The 9,612-nt window shown below is 50.1% G+C and overlaps 2 protein-coding genes across 2 annotated transcripts; one reads left to right on the plus strand and one right to left on the minus strand.

The window, feature by feature from the left end:
• Window positions 1-325: 325 nt before the first annotated feature.
• Window positions 326-3,256, plus strand: LOC119275642 (60S ribosomal protein L18a-like protein). Its single transcript, XM_037556535.1, has 4 exons — window positions 326-595; window positions 1,521-1,599; window positions 1,755-1,869; window positions 2,857-3,256. The coding sequence occupies exons 1-4, from the start codon at window positions 400-402 to the stop codon at window positions 2,914-2,916; spliced, it is 450 nt and encodes a 149-aa protein (XP_037412432.1). The 5' UTR covers window positions 326-399; the 3' UTR covers window positions 2,917-3,256.
• Window positions 3,257-3,809: 553 nt separating this feature from the next.
• Window positions 3,810-6,635, minus strand: LOC119275643 (GDSL esterase/lipase At4g10955-like). Its single transcript, XM_037556536.1, has 2 exons — window positions 6,438-6,635; window positions 3,810-4,964 (listed from the first exon to the last, which is right to left on the minus strand). Exons 1-2 carry the CDS (start codon window positions 6,560-6,562, stop codon window positions 4,001-4,003), a joined length of 1,089 nt encoding a protein of 362 aa, XP_037412433.1. The 5' UTR covers window positions 6,563-6,635; the 3' UTR covers window positions 3,810-4,000.
• Between the last annotated feature and the right edge of the window lie 2,977 nt (window positions 6,636-9,612).

Consider the following 9,612-nt stretch of genomic DNA (forward strand, 5'->3'; position numbering starts at 1 on the left):
AAAAGACAGTCTTCCACATAGGCCAAGTTCTAATGCACACTAGGACACTTTCATTAGGAGTACATGAGTCTAAGCTCGCAAGTTTTTTCATCAATACATGCAACACCAAACTTCTTGTTCGTGTGGTCGCAGACTCGCAGGAAAAAAAAAATCCACGGTTACGTAGCAAAGCACGAATTTCATGGATTAAACTTCCGATCAACCGCGGATCAAGCAACGCACTGTTCCTTGTCGCGACAAACCGAAACCAGTCTTTTCTCTCCGTCGATCGCACGCGTCCACGTTTCCATCAGACGGACCACAGCGCGCCAATCTTCCTCCTCCTCCTCCTTGACCCGTAACTGTTGATACGAGCGGAGTGAGCAGATACGAGCGGAGTGGGGCGAGGCAGGAGGAGAGATGAGCGGGAACGAGGTTGAGAAGGCCAAGGCTGCCGCCGGCGGCGGCGTAGGGGAGTACGGGACGTTCCATGGTCCGCCCAGCTACCCGCCCCCGCGCCCGCCCGTCGGGCACCCGCAGCCCGCCCCGCCGCCCGGCCTCCACGGCCATCGCGAGCCCAACTCGCGCCACCGCGGCGGCTACCAGGCCGGGAACGGTAAATGTCCCGATCCCTGCTTCTAATCCGCGGTTCTCTCGGGGAGGGAGGGAGGCGCGGAGGGGGCTGATGTCGGGGTGATGAAGTAGAATTTTGGTCTTGCGATCGGGATCGATTCCCTCGGGATTTAGTTGATCCGACGCCGGTCTTTGAATGTCGATCGGAATTGGGCGTGGAACCGGTGGGATCAAAGGCGGAATTCTCCCCTACGAGATCTCTGGCAGGATGCAATCGGGGCACAATTTTGGGATGTTTGATCTAATTCTGTTTCGTTTCTTGGTGTCAAAACTCTGATTGCCGTGACTGATGGAATCAGAATTCCTGTTACAACCCTGCAATGTTTCTTTCAATTTTCTTGACGTCTTGATCCAAATTGGCATGTATCGTGCTGTCCTGTTTGATCTAGGTGATGTCCTTCCGTCGTATGCTGGTTGCTTCATTACCAAATGATTTCTACCCAGTTGCTCTATATCAAATCTGAAAATAAAGGATCAACTATGACTGAGCCACCCTGGCTAGATTGTGTAGTAAGTGGTGCTAAAGCCAGCACATTTGCATTTCTTAGCATGGCATGGAGATCAATTGTCTCATCAGCTTCCCCTGGTTAGCATTGATGCATTTCTTAGCACAACATGGGGTTTGAATGTTTGATAGATCTGAAAATCTGATATAAGACAGTTCTGCCATTTTGATTGCATTGATCATTTGGCAAATATACAGAAGTTAACGGATGTAGCAGTCTACTAGTCATGTTCTTGTCTTTGTCCTTGATGATTTTAGGGAGTCCCCATGCGTACATTGGTCGTTGCAGCTTCTAATTGCACCGAGGCTGAATATGACGATCGTAATTTTTCCTAGTTATTTCACTTTATGTTTATAATAAGAATTTTATGTGCACACTTAATCTTGCTATTTCTCTTTTCAGCTCAAGATCACGAAGCAGGTGCGCGTGGACATAGACCTGACCGCCTTCCATGCTGCGGTATTGGCATGGGCTGGTTTCTGTAAGTGATCATTGTCTTAACTTTTGTCTTCTGATCTTAGTTTTACGTACAGCAGCAATGTACCTGAATAATTACTCTGACATAGATTATTGTGAACTATGCTGTTGCTTTAGCTATATCTGAGTAATCCTAACGACAAATTTCTTGTTCTGAAGATTCATAATCGGTTTCTTTCTTGGTGCCATCCCCTGGTATGTCGGAGCATTTCTGTTGTGGTATTCTAGAGTGGATTACAGGGAGAAACCAGGATATGTGGCATGCACAATAGCGGTGAGTAAAGAATTTAGTGTCGAGTTAACAACAAGCCTTGCTTGTTCCAGTTGCTGATATGGCGCTTGTGCTTTCTATACCATGTGTCACTGAACTTGGGCTATGATTGTCAGTATGTAGGAATATACAGGCTATTAGAAGGTGCTATTTTCTTGTTGTTGTTTTTTGCATTTTAAAATATTTTTATGACATGCTGATGTGATTCTTAACAATGGTCCAAACATATGGGGCTCAGGATTATATATGAAGTTTCTGCATGTTGTCTTCTTTGTACCTCATTTATCTGTTTTCAGAAGCAATAGTATACCAGAAAGCCAAGAATTGTTGAGCATAACATATTGCCTATTATGTCATTGTTATTCTTGCATGATTTATGAACTTTGTCATGTGTAAGTTTGGATCATGTATCAGGAGCACTTAGTGAATCAAGAATCATATTGATGGTTCATTCATGTTAGCTCAAACAGAAAAGGCAAATGAGAATAATTAGTTTGGTACAGTGAAGTTGGATCTGATTATTCAGAAGTATTTAAATATCAGATTCAAATGATAAAATATAGCTAATCCAGTCATCTAATTAGGTGGGTGTTTCGGCATACTTCGGCAGTTGCACAGTGTATCATTTTCGTTTGTGCATGACCTTTTGGACACTTAAGTAGCTGAAGCAGATGTATGTGACATTAACAAAGAGTGATTCAGAGAACGTGAGCACCCTTATCAAAGAATGCATTAAATGTTGACATATATGCAGCTAGGGTATATCTGTGTTACAATAACGAAGACTGATCCAGAGAGTGAGCACACTTGATAAAAACATGCATGATGGTAGTGTCATATACTCTACTAGTTAGTATAGTTTTATGGTATGTAAAGTCTTCATGAGAAATCTTCTGATGAAGTCCAGAGTAGACCACTTTTCTGTGAGTGACTTGCCACCTTTATTTTTCAAATTCTGATGATCCTAATGAGAACCATTTGCTGTAACAGGCTGTCCTTGCTACAATTGCCGTCATCATCGGGGCAACCGCTGGAGCTCACGTTTATTGATGTCAGTCTACATTGTGTCACTGTACATATTGTACATTTCATGGATGAAGAAAGATGTCATGTCGCGTCTTCTGCACTGTATTTGATTATTAACTTTGAAATATTCAATGTATGACGAGGAGAACCAAGTCCTTGTTATGGTCACAAATAAATCAGATTGAGACTACCTTGCCTTGTGCATGCTTGAGACTACCTTACCTTGTGAATGCTCAAATAACCTTGATTTCGTAAACAAATGATGTAGCTTCGCTTGGCGAGCAATGGCTTTCTTGTACTGTACTAGCAATGGCTTCCTTGTACTGTACTTATCATCTGAATAATAAGCCTCAGATTCTGGTCAGGCAGAAGGACGATTCGCCAAAGGAACCACCATTGTGATATTCTAATTAACTTTCTTTTTTGGTTGCTCTCTGCTCAACGCCATTCTACGCACTTGTACATCTGCACTGGGCATTATTCAAGTGTTGAAATGTGATTGGGGATCGATGTCACAAATTATAGTTCTTTACGGTTCTACCCCCTCCATTCACATATACAAGATGTTCAGGATATTTCAATATGAACTACTCCCTCCGTTCCACAATACATGCCTTTCATTTGTCAAAATATAGATGTATCTAAACATGTTTTAGTATATAGGTACATCCATTTTTGGACAAATGGAAGTCAAGTATTTTGGAACGGAGGGAGTACATGTGAACAAACACACTAAAACGGGTCTATATACATCCGATTCAGAAAAAAAAAGTTAGAACATCTTATAATTTGTGAACGGAGGGAGTAACATTCTACACTTCCTTGTATTATGGTTCTGAATATATATCATATGATTTTCTGGTTCAGGGATAAAGATAACTCGCATGTCTTGCCAGAGGCAAAGCAACACAACAGTAGAACGCCTGATCCTTCAGTTGAAGGTAGTAGTAATGTAATACTCACATTTCATGCTGACAGTTACTTTTGATACGCGTCGACTGACTAAAAGGTTTGCAGGAACTGGATAGCTTCATGAAAGCTTTAAAAGCTTACTTGACTACAGAACAGGAGACAACAGGAGACAGAGATCACAATGACATTGGTTTCGCTACGTTTCTTTCACATACAGGGACTTGAGGTGCTTATACATGAGCTTGCTCTCATTCACAGCCAGATGGAGCTCGGAATCATCCATCCACCATTGCTGCAGCCCATGAGCTTTTAGAAACTTCTGTGGCCCTTTCGCAATCACAAAAACCTTGGCACGCGCCTCGGGGTGACCATCGCCGCGCTTCTCGGCAGTAACAGTTGGTATGCCACTACGGTCAACATAGAAACAGCAAATGTAGTCGCTGTTGTTGATGTACAGGTTCGGCACCCATCTCTTCACCTCCTTGATCAGATTTTCTTCTCCAATTTCAGAAACAGTTTCCTCCTGTCCCAGGTGGGAACTTTCAACGGCATTTGAAGAGCTGCCGCTGATGTATCGCTTCAAGACCTTGTCGACTTTATCCTGAAGCTTCCTCAGGCCCAGGCCGAGTGACACTGACGGTGGGTTAAACAAATGACATTCTACGAAGACTCCGTCCTTCGCCAAAGTCTTACCAACCTGCATCGCATATCCTGCCCCTAGGGAATGCCCCGCAACGCACACATTGTTGCTTCCATGCTTATCGATAGCCGACTTGAGCACCTCCAGTGCTCCAGCGAACCTGACAGAACCCCTCAAGCTCTCCTGAGCGAAGTACCTGAGGTCATCCTCCAAGTCTCTGGCAACAGTTGACTGCTTCAGGACAGTTCCCCTCAGTGCCAGGACAGCCTTTGGAGCACCATCAGGTCTCCGCATTATCCAGTCTGATAGTGCAGCAATCTGGTCCCATTCTAGAAGTGCCCCATATATGGATCCGTCTCTGGGATCAATTAGAAGGCGCACCAGCTTGTATTTAAATGGCTTCCACCAGTTAGGAGCAATGGCAGTTTCACCAGTTCTGTTCTCTTGCCTGTCAAACTCCAGTACATACGCGGCCTGCACTAAACATGATATTGCAATTCTTCTGTAGTTGGGATTTTTCCTGCGGAGTCATTATATTTGTTCATCAGTACCACACACATGACTAGTCTTGTTATAAAAAGGCATGGCCTCCAGCAATGGCTGAAGTGACCAAAAATACAAGCAGAGGAAGATATCGGAAGCCTAACATTTCTTAGATTAAACACTAAAGTTAGGTACATTTGAACAGCATCTATTTACATAACATCTACTACAAATTATATAGAGAGCAAGAACCATGCCATCCTTTTATTTACTAATCTTTTTTTCTTAACAAATTATACTAAGGTCTTAAAAGCTCATGACACAATTCCCTGTCATACTTAACTTACGAAGCCTTTTATCCCAAACAAGTTGGGGTAGGCTAGATATGAAACCCTTTCACGAGGACTTCCCAGGAGGTCACCCATCCTAGTACTACTCTCGCCCAAATGGGTTACATACCCAAAAGACTGGCTAGTTTTTACGTTGGCTCGCCAAGCCTATCACAACCCTTAGATATGAAACCCTTTCACGAGGACTTCCTAGGAGGTCACCCATCCTAGTACTATTCTCGCTCAAATGGGTTTCATACCTATGGGATTGGCTAGTTTTTACGTTGGCTCGCCAAGCCTATCACAACCCTCCTCCTTTACCCGGGCTTGGGACCGGCTATGCCTAGAAGACATAGGCGTACAACTAATAAAGTCCAACGTGACAAAAACTTAAAAGTTGCGTAATGCATCAATACTGATTCTCCTTGAGTCAACGTGTTCGCAACTTTGACCAGCGAGAAAATCATGCTTTGTACACTCATGACACTTAGGTGTTGAAAATTTATAAAACATCGACACTGACAACATATACTGGCACAAAAGAAATCATATAGGGCTTGGATCCTATGAAAATGTGTGGTTGGGCTCTATTCTGGGTATAACATGTCACGTCTATTTTGATCAAGTAGACTGTCCCTTATCACCAACAATAGACACTGCTTCCACATGTACAGTAATACTTTGAACAGGATCCAATCTCACACTCACAGGGCCTGAATTCTATAGGATTAATACCCATCGGCCACCATCGGCCCTGCTAGTTTGTTGTGAAAACTGTTTGCGCCCCATTTCCCATATGGACGCCAACCAGTGTCATCTGAAACAATGCCTTTTGCAACCCAGCTGACTCAATCAAAACAACAGGCAAGATAGACACAGGCATGGCCATTTCAAGGCAGTATTAAAGCTTCGACAGAGGGCGAGGCGAGTAACAGGCAAAACGTGAACTAGACCTAGAATTCTTCCAGAATCCAAGTGGCATTTCAGCAAACGGCAGACGACGAGGGTGGCTTTGACGGCGTGCTCAGACAGACCACGCTAAGAATCCCCAGACCTAGACTCGTAAATCAAGACGACAGAGTTCAGATTCGGAATACCCCGCACACAGATTGTGACCAACAGTACGCGCTATCGTGCTATGCGTTCTGGGGGGAGGAGGGAGTGGGGCTGCGAACGCGAACCAGGCAGAGCGGCCGGGGCTGGAGAGGTTGCGAGGACCCGTGGCGTGGAACTCCCACGCCGGCGGCTTGGCGCCGCCTCCGTTGCTGCCCATCCCCTGTGCCTCTTGGGCGGAGTGGCGGTGCATTAGCGGTGAAGGAAAGGGCGCCGAGGAAGGAAGGCGCAGGGTACTCGGTTTCGTCAACGGCTGGGTTCCGCACGGCACTTTTCTTCTTTGTTCTGTTGCTACTGCTCACGGGCGACGCGCCAGCCACTGGTCATTTCTTACTGCAAACCTCTTGTCTGTTTACGAGCCGAAGCGTGTCGTAGGAGATCTCCTTGTACTCTTATTTTAGGAAAAAAAGAAAGTGACGGCAATTTATTTATTTATTTATTTATTGGCATACACAAGTGGTGGTAGCGTGGCATCCTCGAAAAAGAGTGAGGGCATTGGGCCAAACGGTCTCCTACCATCATACGGTTAGGGCATCTCCAGCCGTTCGGCCCCCAGGGCGTCTAAATTCGGCATCTTGGGGGCGTGCCGGCGCTAGCTCGGCCCCTGGGGCGAGCTAGCTCCCAGTCACGCACCCACGCGCCGGCCCCAGGACGCAGTAAATTCAAACTTGGTCGTTCCCGCTCTCAAGACGCCGCAAGTCCGGCGATCGGGCATAGTCTGCCGTTACAAAAAAACAGAGCGCCGCCGCCTCGGCGGGGTCATTCACTCGGCGGGGTTGGTCCCAGGTGTTGGCGGAGTCGGCATGCGCGAGCTCGGCGGTGTCGGAGCTGCTTCGGTGTTGGGCTGCGTCGGCGCGGCTTCGACGCTGCTGGGCGGCGACGTAGAGGCTTCGCTCGGGCTTGGCGTCCGTGCGGCCGTGGGCGTCGTCGGCGTCGTGGGCGTTGCCGTCGGCAGCTCGTTCAGGATGAGGCCGCGCTGCACCAGGTACCACGCCTTGAGCTTCTCGTCGTTGCTCTGGAGCATGTCCGCCCCACCCATCAGGAAAGCCATGTCGGTGTTCCACTTCTTCGCGGCGACGTTCGTCCGGAGCAGGTCGAGCTTGATGGCGTTGTTCTTCATTAGCACCGACCACCGCGCCTCGGTCTTCTCTTCGCGTAGGACGGCCCGGGCCTGGACGTCGGCGAGGCAATGCTCGATGGACTCCTGCACTCGCGCGGTTGCCGCATCGGCGTTTTCCCCCTTCTTGGCCAATTTGTGGCCGTCCGGCCGCCCTTCCGACGCGCCCGGAGTCGGCGCGTCCGGCTTGTATGTCTCCTTGGCCTTGTCGAGGGCACGTCGGACTTCCGCCCACTTCTCGCACTTGTCAATGCGCTTGTAGACGTGGAGGTGCTTGAAGTCGGCGTCTTGGTTGTCACTCCGGAACATGGCGAACATGCGCAGCAGCTGCGCGGATGGACGAACAGTTGGCGAACGGCGGGCGCAGGGGACGAAGATGTGCGGCGAACGGTGTGCGTACCTGATCTTCAACGCTGGCGCCGCTCTCTGGGCGAGCCGCGACCTCCTCAACGATTCCGTGCCATTTGTTGCACGCCAACTGGATACGCCCCCAATGGTTCGCCATCGCCTTGGCCCCGCGCTGCATGTAGACGCCTTTGAAGTAGGGGTCGACGAGCTTCCGCTCGTCGAACTCGGCCTTGATGCGGTCCCAGTACGTCTCCAAGCTCTGGTTCGCGCCGGTGGTCGGGTCGAGGCAGACGACTTTCCACGCTTCGGCGAGGCATTCCTCCTCCTTGGACGTCCATTTGATGCGCGGCTCGCCCAGCCTCGCCGCCCGCTTCTTTTTCTGGCGCCCCTTCGTCGGAACAGGAGCCGGCTCCTCCTCCTCCTCCTCCTCGTCCTCGTCCTCCTCCTCGGGTTCCTGCGCATCGTCGCCGTAGACGTAGCCGAGCTCGGCCTCCATGTCGCCACTGAGGTCGACTACCTCGTCCTGGGTGGCGAAATCGGGAGACGAGGCGGCCGCGGCCGATCCTGTCGCGATGATGTCGTCCATGTCGGCTCCCGTGTCGTCGGCGTCCCCGAGGTGCGAGAAGGGCAGCGGCCCACGGTAGAGATGGGGTGTCGGTGTGGTCGCGTAGGCGGGGGGCGGCGAGTAGTTGTATGGTGGGTACTGCACGCCGGCGAAGGCGGGCGATGGCGTGCGCGTAGCGGGGTGACCATGGGGGAAGGTCACGTTTGGGTTAAACCCGCCGTGCGCGTCGCCGTCGGCGTAGCCGGGCGACGATGAACCCCATGGAGATCCGGCACCTTGCTGTCCCCAGGGCGCGTACTGGTGGGTGTGGCTGACGACGGGAGCCTCGACAGACGAGGAAGACGCCGTCGCGCGCGCCGCGTTGTCGCGGGCCTTCTTGGCTATTCCCCTGTTCCGCCTGTCGGCGGTGACTGCTTCTCGCCGCTGAACTTCCACCCGCCACTCGGCGTTCGACAGGCCCGGCGGCTTCGTCGGAGGCGCCCTCGGCTTCCTCTGTTTCGGTTGGGTCACGGCGCCTGTCGCGGTCGCCGCCGCGCGCGGCATGGAGTACTTCTTCGGTGGCATGGCGGCGGGATGCGAGCGGGGTTGGCGGGAGAAAGGGGGAGAATGGCGGGAGCAAGACGAGCGAGCGGGAGAGAAGCGAGAAAAGCGGCAACAAAACGGCGGGAAAAGGCCCTCGTCGCCTCCAGTGCGGGCCCACGCGCCTTTTTCGCTTGCGCCGGCTCCCCAAGCGTCCCCCAGGGCGCCGGGTTCGGCCTGGGTCCGCCGGCACCAGTTTTGGCCCGAGCCGGCGAAAAACGGGCTTCTGGGGACGCGACTGGGGCCTTTTTTCGACGCCGGCGCGACGAAAACGCCTGGGGAGGGCCTGTTGGGGGCGCGACTGGAGATGCCCTTAAGATACTGCGCTGGAATGCAACAAACTTTGGCAGCTCGCCAGAGGCCAAAAATATGCTGATGAATCCTGTGCGACACATCATCCATTTCAGTTGGATGAGCGTCGGCATGGCTTCTCTTTGCCTACAAAAACGCAAGTTCAAGATTTCACATGTCTTCTATTTAAACAAGGCTTGCATGTAGATTTAATACGTACAAAGAAACGGGCAAGTGATCTTCAATTTCGTCTACAATCCTAATTTTGCTGAGATGTTCATCCACAATCCGAATCAGGACCTATATGAAAGAAAGACGGGCAATGCAGTGTTGATTAATATTG

Source organism: Triticum dicoccoides, chromosome 3B (genome assembly GCF_002162155.2).
Source record: "Triticum dicoccoides isolate Atlit2015 ecotype Zavitan chromosome 3B, WEW_v2.0, whole genome shotgun sequence".
Classification (NCBI taxonomy): Eukaryota; Viridiplantae; Streptophyta; class Magnoliopsida; order Poales; family Poaceae; genus Triticum; species Triticum dicoccoides.